Below are 14,273 nucleotides of genomic sequence, written 5' to 3'. Positions count from 1 at the left end.
AGACAGGCCTCGGAAATTTTATCGATGTTTTTATAAACGTATCAAGGCTAATGGATATCTTGAACACGTTCATGCCCTTAGTAAATAATTAGGAAATAAGAAATTGGTGTATGACTCAGTGGGTCAATACGTCAATTGCAAGTCTAAAGAATATCGCTCTACTTATCAGGAAACAAACTGACGAAAACAAAGAAGTTACGTTTTTCGTTCGCAAGGAGAGCATGTCAAGGCCGAAGACTCCGCAAGGAAATCATTAGAAATGTCAGAGGAAATCGGCGATAAAAAGGGAACAGCCCCTTTTTGCAGAATTCTAGAGACTGTGTATTTATCTTGTAGTGAACATGTCAAGGCTACAGAGTCCTACGAGAAGTCACTTTCAGTCATGAAAGAGACACACCTCACAGACAGAGGGTTCGAAGCCTCTCATACACGAGCTTAGGAATGGTGCATCAAAATTTGAATGAACATGGGAATGCTTAGCAGTATTATGGGAAAGCACTTGTGATCTGACAAAAAAAACAGGCGATCGAAGAGAAGGTAATCGTTACAAAAAACCGTGATTACGTTTTTCACTCGGCCCGTATGTCGTGGCGATCAGGAGGATTAGGATCAGGGGCACGTTCAGTGTTGGTGGCATTGTGGGCCGTCGAAGATACCGTAACGGAGCAGCTCATGAGCCGTTTCTACGAGCACCTTGTTCATGGCAGAAGTGTCGGTGAATCTCTTCATGAAGTAATGAAGTGGATAGGACATAATGGTTTTGACAATGTCCCTCTCCGTTTGTACTTTACGTTGACAACGTGACATTTGAGTTAGGAAGTGAAGGTGAGCTTAAGAGTTTGCCATGTTATTTAGTACAGTGTCCCACGGGTTCACTTGGCTGACTTTATAAACGTGACTTTGTAACCGTGATAAATGAAAGAAACTACAGGTCGTCAGAAGTTTCTATATTTGAAGTAGTTTCAGCCTAATTGCTTAAAATGCCAAAAATTACTATGTCAGACTAGTTCTGTACCCTGGCTTTCAGTCCTTGTAATGTCACTTAATTTTTTGAAAGAAAGTTTCTTGTTGTATATTAACACGGTCACGATTTTCCGCTGAGCACGACCACCATTACGCTTTCGCGTTTTACTCTGTTTCCCCCTCCACTGAAAACCATGCGATCCGCAAAACTCCTCGACCTTCCCCTCTCTCCACCGCACCCCCGTAGCGGTAATCTTTACTCACAGCAAGGTAGGTCTGTTCCTCTTCCAGCCGACAGGGGTGAAATCCATCCAAATCATTTTGCGCCAGAAGGAGAACGTGTTGAAAACAAGATAAATTTTTTGTAGGCCTCAATGGACCAGCTGATCTTTCTCCTACGATCAGTTTTGAGACTTGCTTTCACGTTATCAATCATTGTGTAAGTGAATTTAAAAAAAATAAGAGATGATGATGAATTAACACAAAATTTTGAGGGCAACTTTTGGTGCTCTTTCAACCTTAGGGTCGTAAAAATGTAGTTTGTGGGAATAAAAATATCACGGACACTTAACCAAATAGGTTACGAAAATCACAGTACATAAGCAGAGCTAACCAAGACTTGCAAAACGTTTATTTAGCAATCAAGATTTGACAACTGAAAAGTTCAATATTATCTTTTTTGTGTGGAGTAAACCCGGCCCATATCTTGACAGCCAAGCTGTCATTGGTTATCAATACTATTTATTATTATATGAGTCATCACTATTATTATTATTATTATTATTTTTGTTTTTTTTTTCATTGGCTCGGTGGGGTAGTCACTCGAAGTTTTCCTCCATACTTGGCCTCCACCCTTTTTAGATCGACACCTTTGCTCTCCGGGACATGTCTGAATCGGCATTTGTCAGCAAAATAGCAGCCGGTCGTGCGCCAGAAATAACACTCGTCTCCGTTCACGGGGCCCGACAACTTGCTCATAGATTGTTTTAAGTCCCTGGAACAAAAAGCATCAAACAGGCAAAGCGAAATTAGTCTTGTTGAAAGAAATTTCGAATTCGTTTCGTCCACGCCAACAAAAACTAACTGACCAACTAACGCGTAGACTCGAGGAATTCAACATTCGGTTACCTCAAACATATAAACAAACAAACAAACTTGGAAAATAGAAAACAAACAAACACATCGACCAGAGAATCAGTTGTAGCATGAATATACTCAAGCCAAAGGAAAAAAAACACACACACACACACAAACAAATACTGGACTGAGAGAAATACAGCCGTGATTCTCTCTGATCAAATAAGTATATAAATAAACATAAATGAGCTCACCCCTCAGGTTGTTTCTTTTTACCAGGAACCGAAGCAGCAGCAAGTGGCTGGCTTCCCGGGGAACCAGTGTTGTTGGGGTATCTCAATAATAACTGCTCGCCTCCCATCTCATAGCCCTGAAAATCAAGTCATCTTTTAATTCCAAAGATCAGAATAGAATTTCTTCCTCCCCCCATTGGCGGACCTCTCCAAACAAATAAAACAACGTACCTGTAATTTTTCGAGTGCTAGGGCGGCAGATTCAGCCTGATCATAATTAACAAACGCACAGAATCTTTTGGGGAGTATCCGCACGTTGTCGACCCGACCACACCTGCTGAACAGCTGTACCAAATGTCTTTCACTGACTTCCTCAGGATTGACGTTTCCAACCCACAAGGAACGGCCAGGGCCGTCATCAACGCTACCATTTTCAACCATTCTGCGTAGAAACAGAATGCAATTAACCCTTCAACTTCCAAGATCTGATTGCTAATTCTTCCCTTCAGCTTCCACACTTTTCCTTGTTAATTAGTTGTGCGAATTTGGTGTTAGATCAGGATAACATCTACCTGATACGTTCAAGTATTATCATTACCAATTTGCAAGATAAAGTATGTTAAATACCTCTGAGAGTTAAAGGATTAATATGCGTTGGATGGCTGTCTAATGGTCAAGACATCAGCCTTACCAGCCATCTTGACAGAACAAGCCTGCGCAGTAACGCTAACACATTTCCACGCGGCAAAAAGATTAAACAAGAGAATTTCAAAAGTTTTCCACAAAGTTACGAAGTATCTAATCGCCTGTAAGTATTTCTTTCTGTGAGGAATCGAAGTTGGCAATTTCCGAAGCCAATAAGGAGATCTTACATGATTTCACTCTCAAACTCAGTTATCAGTAAAACGCTAAAACAAAAGACAGTTTTACATTTAACTTTCGAACTTTCAACAGCACGTAGCCGAAATGTTACTCTAGACAGATATCATAAACAAATACCGTTAAAAGAGCGAACTCAATGACAAATCAGAGAAAAACTTTGAATAGAAACAGAAACAGTCGTTGTATAGATAGTTATTTTAAAAGGAACCTATCCGATCGCAATTTTGCCATTCTAAAATCAGTTACCTTATTTGCTGTTTTTGTGCATCATCCTCTCCATCAGAGACGTATATCTCCGTTGAAACGGGACAACTCACTACAAAAACGGCATGAAAGGATTATATCAGTACACCTCTGATAAAGATTATTTATAAGCAAAGAATAAAGTAAAATAATACAAGCAAATGATCGGAAAGGTCTTCAGAGAGAAATGCCAGTTTTTGTTTAAGAATCAGTCATTCCTAGCACTCACTATACAGCAATTTTCTGTCAAGAGTCAAAAGTAATCCCACACTGCACTGCTTTCGCTTTACATCGCTCTTTGATTGGTCCAAGAAAACTCGCGCCAATCTCTCAACTAATCAGATGCAAAACTGAAACCAATCAGGGCCTGGTCGCCCGCGTTTTCCCGCGCCTTAGTCAGTTTGGTTGTTTTTACTGAGTGCTCATTGGCTCTTAAAATATTTCCCTTTCTTCTAATTGGCCGTTGTGATAACAGTGGTTTAGGTTTTACGACACTCAATCGAAAAGCGCGATTTTTCGACTGAGGTCAGGAAAATCGAGTTATTTTTCAAACGATATTCACAACTATCTTCGCTTTGTAAAAGATCACGAAATATTCGCTCGCGAAGATATTACAAGATAAGAAAGGCACTAATAAACCACGAAGGAGCGAGGATTGCTAAGGATGGGGAAGATTGAAACGAAACGCGAATGACGCACGTGGAAGGTTTTAGTGTCCTTTTTCAAGATGGACAAACCGTGACGCAGCCTGTCACTTTGTTCTTATTTTTTCTACTCGTTCATCCCTTCACCTTTTCCAGCTAGCAGTGCTTCCAAAGCGGCCTGAACTGTTCCATATGCCTGGATAGCTGCTTCACTTTGGCTCTGTGGAAATCCCATCTCCTGATAAAATGAAGAAAAAAAAAATGGGCAGTTAAGACTGCATATGGCTACTGATACCGCACAATTTTTATAGCATTGAAAAAACTGGAGGTTGTATAATAATGCTAAAAGGTATCTTTGCATAAGATTTGTGGGATGACAATCAAGTGAGGGGGAAATAAACAATCTATCATGTTCCCAATGCCAGAAAGACGTAACGGTAGCACCCCTCCCCCTCCCCCATGATGGGGACCTGTGCATGACACTGCCGTACCTCTAGCTGCTGCACTCGAACCCTAGCCAGTTCAAACATGGCATCTTCACAATGTTTATCCAATTTTAAAACTTGAGCAAAACTGCTTTCTGCGTCAGAATATAACTGAAAAGGAGAGAAAAATAACGTTACCGAAAAATGATCGCAATTGCAGTTATTGTAACTGAATAGGAAGGAAGGCCGAAATCAGCTAGAGAATTCCGATTGAAATTCCTTTTGGCTCTGATTTACGGTGCTTACGAAGATTAGCTCTAGGGACTGAAATCGCAAATTCCCAGAATATTATTTCGTTGCCACCACAGTTTTAAGAGGGGCCTTGATTGTCAGTAAAAGTAAAAACAAGCTAACGGCCTGAAGCGCGGAAAACTCTGAGTGGCCACGTCGCCATTGGTTTAAAAATTGAGCCTGATTGGTCGAGGAAGTGGCGCTAGTTTTCTTGACTTGTCATAAAGGGCGGGAAAACAAGAGTGACCAATTCGCCATTAGTTTGAAATTTGAATCTGATTGGTTGAGGAAGCGGCGCGAGTTTTCTGAACCAACTACACAGCGCAGCAAAGCAAAACCGTAGCAATCTCCTATTACCTAAGACACCACTGAAAATTGCACTAGTAAGCACCTTTAATCCTGCCAGTGCTCTGCCTCGTCTGAAGTATCCTTTTGGCCAATCAGGTGCTAGTGATATGGCTACATCAGCATCCTGGAGAGCTTTTTCGTATTGTCCCATGCGGTCATGACAGTAAGAACGGTTGCCAAAGAATCTGCGAACGAATAGCAAAATAAGAGAGGTGTTTGTTCGTTTTGTCATCGGCTCAGAATAATGGAAAAATCAAAAGTCCCCCTTGAGGAATCGAGCCACAGACTTTAATTTGTTGTTTTCCAACGAAAGAACGAACAAATAGCTTTATTCAATCCCACAGCTAAAATAGAAAAGAGTGTATGATATTATTCCAAAAGGAAAAAAGCCACCTAAGAATGTTCTTTATTTTCCACTTCAACGCAGAAACCAGTTTCATTAGAAAATAGGCCTCTGTTAACAACAGTTCTTACTTAGTGAAAAAAGGCATATATGTAGATGCAGTTAACTTTAGAAAAAGAAAATAATAATTAAAAAACCTGAAGTCTTTTGCATCCAAGTTAATAGCTTGAGTGAAGAGATCCACGGCAGCCTGATAGTTTCCAACGTTTGCCATTTCATTTCCTTTAACTGTGGATTAGAGTGTAGTAGAACGTGATACCTAAATGTATTCTGCTTTTATACAAACGAGTGAAGCAGGAAAAATTGCTAATTTCCCGCCCGCAATTAAAAAAATCGAATCTTCGACATGTGCTTGAACTGAATTTTGAGACGTACATTCTCTTCTAAGGAGAAAACGAGGTTTGAAGATGCGGTTTGGAAAATTAAATGCTGGCAACACCAGCCGTGTTTGTTTTTCACAACTCACCTAACGCACTCACAGTCACTAAGGTTTTTCCTCAATCTCCGACTCATAACCTAAATTTTTTATTTCAACGTTGTGCTCTTATTGGAATGGTGCCACAGTTCAACCAACCTGCTACTTGTCTGCTACGTAAAACCACAGGATCTATCTGTTCTGCCGCAGGTTGTTGAGTGGAGATGTTTTTCGTATTCTGTGAGCTCTGACTGATAGTTGATGGTGTACTATTTTTTACTGTTGCAGTGCTTGTTGAAGGAGGAGGAGGCATTGGATTACGCCCTGCTGCTCTCGCAAAGAACGCACTGTTTGTATCCCATGTGGGCTCCTGGGAGAAACGGATGACAATTACAAACATTATTTTATCGTTTAGACAGTGTTCACCCCTGACATGGAAGTAAATCACAGAGTGTATGTGATAAAGGACATGTTCAGTGCACAGCCATAATGATTCTATTGGTATCAAATCATCTGATATCTCCCATTAACCTTTGCACTTAGATATAAAATATAGATTTATCCAAGCCTAAAAGCGGACCTTGCATTTCTTTCCCGCACTTCTCAAGGGTACAACGCCTTGCCCCAGCCAGGACTAGAACCCGGGTCGTCCGACTCAGAGCCTAGTGCACTGACCACTGGACTACTGAACAAAGCCGTGGCGTTGGCGTGCCCGCGGTACAGTTGACCACGTATGTTAAAAGTAGCACCTTGTGTGGTCGGTCTTACATCTTCACTACCATGCCCACAAAAATGAGCTGGAAACATTTCATCCCACGTCGAAAGTGGTACTAATTCAGATAATTAAACACACAGTCAACTGTTAAAACAATCTTTCTCTACCACTGAAAAGAGCACAAAAATTGTAACTATAGATTCATTTAAACGATTTGCAAGTATGTTACTGCAACCAAACAAAAAATTGCATGTTTTGCCTTACCTCATTGCCTGATAAATCTTCCTCGTCATGTCTAAACAAAAATAGTAAAAAACCATCATAAATTTTACTAGTTGTAATGCTTGTACTTCTAACAAATACCAAAAAAACTGTGTATCTACTGATGCATGATAATGTTAAGGGGGGCTGCTTAGAGGGTGTGACTATTTCCAAATTTAAATTTAGAGGAAAAGCAAGGATATGCTGGAAAGCTTTATATTACTCTTCTGAATTGCAATGACAACTGTAGATTTCTACAGCATGAAGGGTTAAGTAATACTCATAGTAAAGCAAGGGAGAGACTATAAGCTCAGACAAGCATTCACCTCAAAACCCCTCAAATCACAATATTGTTAGGGTATTAAGCCACAGCCTTAAAAAAAGTTTTGCTATGTGACCACTGACTGATCCTCTACTCTGAAAATGATACTAATGCATTATCTTATGTGGGAGGATTCACCTGTGAAAAACCTCTAGATTTTATTTTTCACAAGGTTTCTTTTCATTATAAACAACCAAGTAGGTTGAGAAAGATGTTTTTTGTCTTGTCATGGGAGTGGAAGAAAGGAAAAATTCTAAGTCCCCATCAGGAAACAAACCTCAAACCTTTGGATTCCTTGCTCTGATGTTATACCACTGAGCCGCAGAGACTTAATGCTGAGCAAGGCCCATTGCGCAGTTCAACCAAGTAGGTTGTATGCACCAATAAACTTTATGTGAGACATTCAGAGTGAATTACATTGAGAGCAGGGGTTAAACTTATCACAAATGTTGAAAGAACTTAGATTCAAATCATGATGATAAATGTTGATGATGAAGACCCTACCTTTTGGGTGAACTTGGTTCCATTTTTGTTGATTGTTGTAAATTTGTATTATTATTCACAGATTGTTCTTTTAAACCGCTGGATACTTTTGTATTGTTATTTACAGTTTTAGTCGGAGTTGAAGAAGTTGCTGTGGTATTTCTTTTTTTACTGGGTTCCTTTGGAGCTGCTTTAGTTGTAGTTGGTATATTTTCTTTTTTATTATTCCTCTGTTGCTAGAAACAAAAAGAAAAAGATCACAGCTTAAGATTCTATGGACACTGGTGAAGTTTGAATCTGTAGATTACAGGGTAATCCTATAAAGAGAAAACCTTACCACAGCAAGAGGGGGGAATAGGCTATTTTTTATGTATGAAAAATTCACACTTGGCTCCAAGGCTTGGGAGAATAAAATGAAAGAAATAACATCCAAGTTGAGGGACGAATAATTACTTTCTTAAGTTTTACTCCCACAAGCCTTGGAGCCATGTTAGAATTTTAATATGTTGAAAATGGCCTATCAATAATCAGATCTTAGGAGTTAGAGAGTTACGAAAGCAATTTCTAACCCTCTACCTGAAAGGCACAGGAAATAAATCACCTTCAAAATATTGCACTAAAATCAATCAAATAAGTTTTGTGTTACATTTGAGAGCTACATCATGAGACTCCATCAGTAATTTTCCCATCACCAGTACCTGTATATTTTCTTTTTCATCCTTTGCTTTCTTCTCTCTTTCTTTTTCCTTCTTTCTTTCCTTATTCCTCTGTCACAAAAAGGTACACAATTTTAATTTGGTTGATTAGCTTCACTGGCCCTTTGACCCCTAAGGCAGGGCATGAAATTAATTTTTTTTTTCTGCTAGCCACTTGGCTCCTAAATTCTTTGAAGTGGTAGCCAATTCAAAAAATGTTGGTTGCCATTTTCAAAGATAAACAAAACCTTTTTTTACGCTGTCATTGTTGTAAATAGACCCTCCAAAATTAAGTTAGGAAAAAGATCTTTAACGTGCTACAAAGTGGACACTAGGATGGATGATATAAAACGTTCAAGCTCACCTAAATCCAAGATGGTGTCTAGTTGTCAATCAAGATACATGTGCTGTGTTTTGGAATCAAACTTCACAAGGAAGTTTGCCGTGGATATGATGAAACATTCTAGTTGCCAATTTGGCAACTAATTTTCAGGATTTGGTCGCCAAAGTGAAAAATTTAGTTGCACTGGCACCTGTATTAAACACAATTTCACGCCCTGCCCCGAGGGTGATTAACATGCAATTTCCCTTTATAATATCACACCTGAATAACATACATGTATTTAGTGTGAAAATAAAGGAAATGATCCAATTTAGATGCTCTTGAAAAGCACCTTTGGAAATGTATAGAGAACAGTATGGAGAATATGCATATTGATGTAAGGGTGTAAAGGGTTAACTCCTGGTGTTACGGGGAAGAATTTTCCTCAGCTAAGAACACTTATGCTTCTTGAGAGGAAAACAAAAAATAACAAGTTTAATCAAACCAATAAAAACACTTTTTTACCCAAGAGTTTGTGAGGGGACAAAAATTCTCTTTTCATAATTTCTGGGTGCAAGTTAATGCCCTACAAGAAAAACAAACCTTCTTTTTAGCTCTCCGTTTTTCTGCTTTTTTCCTGTCTCTCTCTTCCTCCTCTATAAGCTCTTTTGCATTTTTCATGGCTTCCTGCAATAAAACCAAATATCATATTCCCTCAGTTAAAGTTCGAATAGCAAAATTTATGATGCTTTTTGTTTTTGAACAAATTTAAAAATAGCCATGACCCTCAGCATGACAAACTTTACATTATTTTTTCCACTTTCAAAAAATCTTAGGTTCATTTTTAATTGACAAAGATGTGAGGCACATTAGAAAATATATTTTACAAGCAAAACAGTTTTGGGATCTTTATCAAAATTAATGATTCATTTACTGCCAACTCAACCAAAATTGTATGCAGTTATCATTAATACAAATGATCTACATACTTTCCAACTTTCAATGAATGGAACATGGCAAAAAATTAATACAACTCACCGCCTCCGATAAATTGTGTGCAGGACGACCTGCAAAATCAAAGTATTTACATTTAATGTTGAGCCCCTGACTAGGGGCCTGGACAGGCAGTTTGACTTGCTTTGTGAGACCTTCCCCCTTACTCCACTTTCCTTTACAAAATTTCAATGCTCAATATGAGAGGACAGACTTGCCCATGTCACCAACTACCATCAGAGGAACCAGCACATGGAAAAACAGATTTAACTTAACCATTCTTATTACACACTAACATAAATACCTGTTCATATGCATGCTACCAGTCAGATTAGAGCAGGAATTTCAAATACCTTTTTCAGAGGGTTTTTTGGACTCTGACTTTTTCCTATAACTCTGTGCCATTCTTTGAAGAATTTCATCGACCGATTCATCATCATCGTCATCATCCTCATCATCATCACTGTAGCAACTGTTGTCAGAGTCATACATTCCTGGGTAGCCACCAAACATTCCTTGATAAAACAAATGAGGTGCAAAAAAACTTTGTTGCTAAAAGTTTGATGACAATCTGTCAAAGATAGTCTTCGAAAAATTAGGGAGTCATTAACACATGCAAATTACATTGTCTACAATCATATTGGCAACACTTTTTGAAGCTCATTACGTCAAATATTTGGATTTCATGAAAATCCCCAAAGCCCTCTGCTAAGATAAGTCATCATGAAGATTTTAGATAAATGAAAATTCACATATTTGCACTGCGGTGGAAAGATGAGATTAGAAGATCCTCGCAGCTAAGAACACTACTGAAACTAGTAGTTGTAAGTAGGACCTGAAAAAAATTTTCAGGCCCGTACGGGATTTGAACCCATGACCTCTGCGATACCGGTGCAGCGCTCTACCAATTGAGCTAACAAGCCAACTGGGAGCTGGTCAGTGAATTGGGTACAAATAAACATCCGAGTGAATGAAGATTTTAGATATATGAAAATTCACATATTTGCAACGTGGTGGAAAGATGAAATTAGAAGATCCCCGCAGCTAAGAACACTACTGAAACTAGTAGTTGTAAGTAGGACCTGAAAAAAATTTTTTAGGCCCATACGGGATTTGAACCCATGACCTCTGCGATACCGGTGCAGCGCTCTACCAATTGAGCTAACAAGCCAACTGGGAGCTGGTCAATGAATTGGGTACGAATAAACATCCGAGTGAATGAAGATTTTAGATATATGAAAATTCACATATTTGCACTGTGGTGGAAAGATGAAATTAGAAGATCCTCGCAGCTAAGAACACTACTGAAACTAGTAGTTGTAAGTAGGACCTGAAAAAAATTTTCAGGCCCGTACGGGATTTGAACCCATGACCTTTGCGATACCGGTGCAGCGCTCTACCAATTGAGCTAACAAGCCAACTCGGAGCTGGTCAATGAATTGGGTACAAATAAACATCCGAGTGAATGAAGATTTTAGATATATGAAAATTCACATATTTACAACATGTAACTTGGGGTTTATCTATCTCACATTTACATCTTAATTCTGCTGTCCTGTTATGAAATCAGAGGATTGGATTTAGTTCCTAGTAAAACTGTACTTTACTCTTACCATTTCGTTGAAAGACAATGTGAGCAAAGAGATCAAACATATCTGCCTGCAATCAGAAAAAAAGTGAAAAATCAAATGGCTTTATAAAATAATTCAGATAGTACGCGTGCTCTGATTGGCCATAAAACCATTTTACATGAGCGTATGTAAACATGGTTTTCGTTCCTCTTTCATTAGTTATTTTATAAAAGAAATGTAAAATGGTTTCCGTGTTTACATAGCTTGATGTAAACACTTGGGAGGTTGGGAAAACACTCGATAAGCTCGAAACCACTCTGCTTTGCGTTGTGGTTTCCTACACTTATCTCGTGTTCTCCCAACCTCCTGCATGTTTACATCAGGCTATGTAAACACGGAAACCATTTTACATTTCTCTATTAATATACAGTAAAATCTGAAAAAAAGTCAAACTCCACACACACACAAAAAAATTACATCACAAGCACAGCACAGAGATGAGACTTGGAATCAAGAAAAGGAAATTAATTTTAATTAGGGAAGACATAAAAGCAGGAATGGTGCTCACTGGAGTCAAGTTGATCTCATCATCTGAATCCTCACTGGTTAGTCGCTTGTATGCCGAGGACACCTCCTGGAATTTCTGAAGATGAAAAAAAACTTTTAAACAATACTTGCACTGGCATTTTAAATTCTAATGTACATACTATGTATATATGTAAAAGACTATTTGGTTCCATCAACTGAGTTGATAATGGAAATTAGCCTAAGTAAAGAGCTCTGAAGCTTACATTTTGAGCATTGGCTCTCTGCCAGAGCAAATAGAGCAATTGTGGTAGTGTGTGGTATGTAAAAGATTGAAAGAGGTTTCCATGGCATCAATGATTTATGCAAACAATGCACTATAGTTAAGAGTGTAAAATACTTATCATCAACACATCTTACAAGAATTCAACCATCCTGAGAACAGTGTTCTCCTTTTCAGGCATTTCAAAATTACCTCTTTAAAATTCCTTGGAATTCTTGAAACTTCAACAGGTATTACAAGAGTTGCTCCCTCCATTTAAAAATTTACATTGCCTTTTGCACTTAAAATAAGGGAAAACACTGCCAAGGAATACCCAAGATCTAACTGGAACATCAAGGCCCCATGTAGCACCAGTTACTATTAACACTAATCTTTGCATTAGTTTGTACCTTTGTTGCCTCCTGACTATTGTTATGTTTATCAGGATGCCATTTTAAAGCCAGGCGTTTGTAACTGGATCTTATCTCTTCATAACTTGCCCCTTGAAAAAGAAAACAGTTCAACATTATTCAAAAGAACCCCTATGATGAGTAACTGAATACACCCATTTGGATTTTCTCTAGTGATGTTACTGATAAGAGGGTGCTAGGGAAGTAAACTCACTTCATATATCCCCAACAAAAATTAACTTAAAATTACTCATTCCTGTTTCTCAACAAATTGTTTTTCCCTAATATAAAATTGAGTTAAAAGTAGGTCATTACTACGAATTAAAAAAAAACCATTTTGTCCATAGAAACCTAATAAATCACACTTATAATGCCAGCTTCAACCTTATAATCAGTGTTAAACATGTTTTGTTTGAGAGAAGTTCACCAAAAAATAAATGTTACATCATTCTGTTTTAGAGGAAAGTCAGCTAACTGGTTCAAGCATTTACCCTCTTTATGATATATAAACATGGGCCTGCAGTCCTTAAAGTATAGCTACACCCCCATGCAGATGCATGAGGAGAAAAAAATATATTGTATAGGAGATATTGTTTGCAAACTATGATATGAAATAACATTGAGGCCTAAAAGTGAAAATGTTAATACACAAAGCATGGGATAAAATAAATTAAACACGTTGATTATCACTTAACCCTTTAACTCCCAGAAGTGATTGACAAGTAACTTCTCCCTATAATAACTTAACATTATCCAGCAAACAAGTCATGAGAATATTCAAACTTATCAGGTCAAAGTTGTTATCTTGGATCTGACACCAAATCTTGAATTTTTTTAAAAATCATTGTTTTGCCAACAGGCATGTAATTATTTTAGTTCTTGTAATAATCTGTTTCTGTCTCTTTTTTAATAAAGTTGTCATGTTCTACAATAGCACCAATGTCTGTAAGGCAAGGTCAGTACACATTATCAATGAATCCTGGGTGTAAGGTGCAATTCACTAGGCAATCCTTTTGATGTTTTTTATTTTGTTTTCTTTGAATCAAGGGTAATTGTCTTCGTGGTGCTGAGGTTAAAGTTCAAACAAACAATTCAAGGCAAGACTTAATCATTCATGCCATATTGAGAGCATTCTTGTACTTCCTGTTATAAAAATAACTATTTTGTTTTCCTCGCTATCATATCTAAACAAGGAAAGTAATAATACTACGACTTTTAAACATCCGATTCCGTCTTACTTTGAAGCAGCTCTTTAACTGTTATTAATAAGCTGAAATAATACGATGAGAGTACAATAACAGATACAGAATTGACGGAACAATAGTGCATTTTCCGTCACGCAATTTCAGCTCTTCGAACGCTGCTGAAAATAGTTTAATATACAATATTTAGCTTTCAGCAAGAACTTCCTCATTCAGTGCCTCAACAAGAAACAAAAAAATATAAATAAAACTTCAATACAAAAACTAGTTTTGGTATTTCTTTTCTTGCAAATAATTTACAAAGAGATGTTTCTCGTAAGATACAACCACCTACAACCTATTTCTGGTCATTTCCCTATTTAGATGATACGTTCTTCATTGAATCGAATTTGGAGTCTTCGAAAGGATGACCTAAAGAAGATGGTACAAACCTAGAGGTAGCTCCAAGACTGAGTACGCTTCGCTCTTCGAAAGGCCCATTTTACACGTCTTAAAATACAACTTTGTTTAAAGTTTCGCTGCAAGTAGGTCCGCCATATTTCATACTTTCACGTGTAAAGTTTTTTGGCGCGAATGGAGTATTCTGGG

The 14,273-nt window shown here is 38.0% G+C and overlaps 1 protein-coding gene across 1 annotated transcript; it reads right to left on the bottom strand.

Moving 5' to 3' along the window:
• Positions 1 to 1,572: 1,572 nt before the first annotated feature.
• LOC113668076 (uncharacterized) lies at positions 1,573 to 14,272 on the bottom strand. Its single transcript, XM_089197455.1, has 19 exons — positions 14,117 to 14,272; positions 12,484 to 12,575; positions 11,855 to 11,929; positions 11,329 to 11,374; positions 10,069 to 10,230; positions 9,761 to 9,789; positions 9,326 to 9,409; positions 8,404 to 8,472; positions 7,727 to 7,941; positions 6,904 to 6,934; positions 6,084 to 6,294; positions 5,647 to 5,737; positions 5,150 to 5,291; positions 4,534 to 4,638; positions 4,190 to 4,280; positions 3,402 to 3,471; positions 2,505 to 2,715; positions 2,295 to 2,410; positions 1,573 to 1,957 (listed from the first exon to the last, which is right to left on the bottom strand). Exons 1-19 carry the CDS (start codon positions 14,163 to 14,165, stop codon positions 1,762 to 1,764), a joined length of 2,085 nt encoding a protein of 694 aa, XP_089053581.1. The 5' UTR covers positions 14,166 to 14,272; the 3' UTR covers positions 1,573 to 1,761.
• Position 14,273: the final 1 nt, after the last annotated feature.

Source organism: Pocillopora damicornis, chromosome 2, assembly GCF_964200805.1.
Source record: "Pocillopora damicornis chromosome 2, jaPocDami1.2, whole genome shotgun sequence".
NCBI classification, from domain to species: Eukaryota; Metazoa; Cnidaria; class Anthozoa; order Scleractinia; family Pocilloporidae; genus Pocillopora; species Pocillopora damicornis.
This window is presented reverse-complemented; position numbering and strand designations above follow the sequence as displayed.

Coding starts and splice junctions, on each gene's coding strand:
- LOC113668076 (XM_089197455.1), bottom strand. CDS start 14,165: ATGGGCCTTTCGAAGAGCGAAGCGTACTCAGTCTTGGAGCTACCTCTA. Junction 9,790..10,068: donor CAAAAAACCCTCTGAAAAAG/GTATTTGAAATT, acceptor TTGATTTTGCAG/GTCGTCCTGCACACAATTTA. Junction 8,473..9,325: donor AACGGAGAGCTAAAAAGAAG/GTTTGTTTTTCT, acceptor TTTTTGTGACAG/AGGAATAAGGAAAGAAAGAA.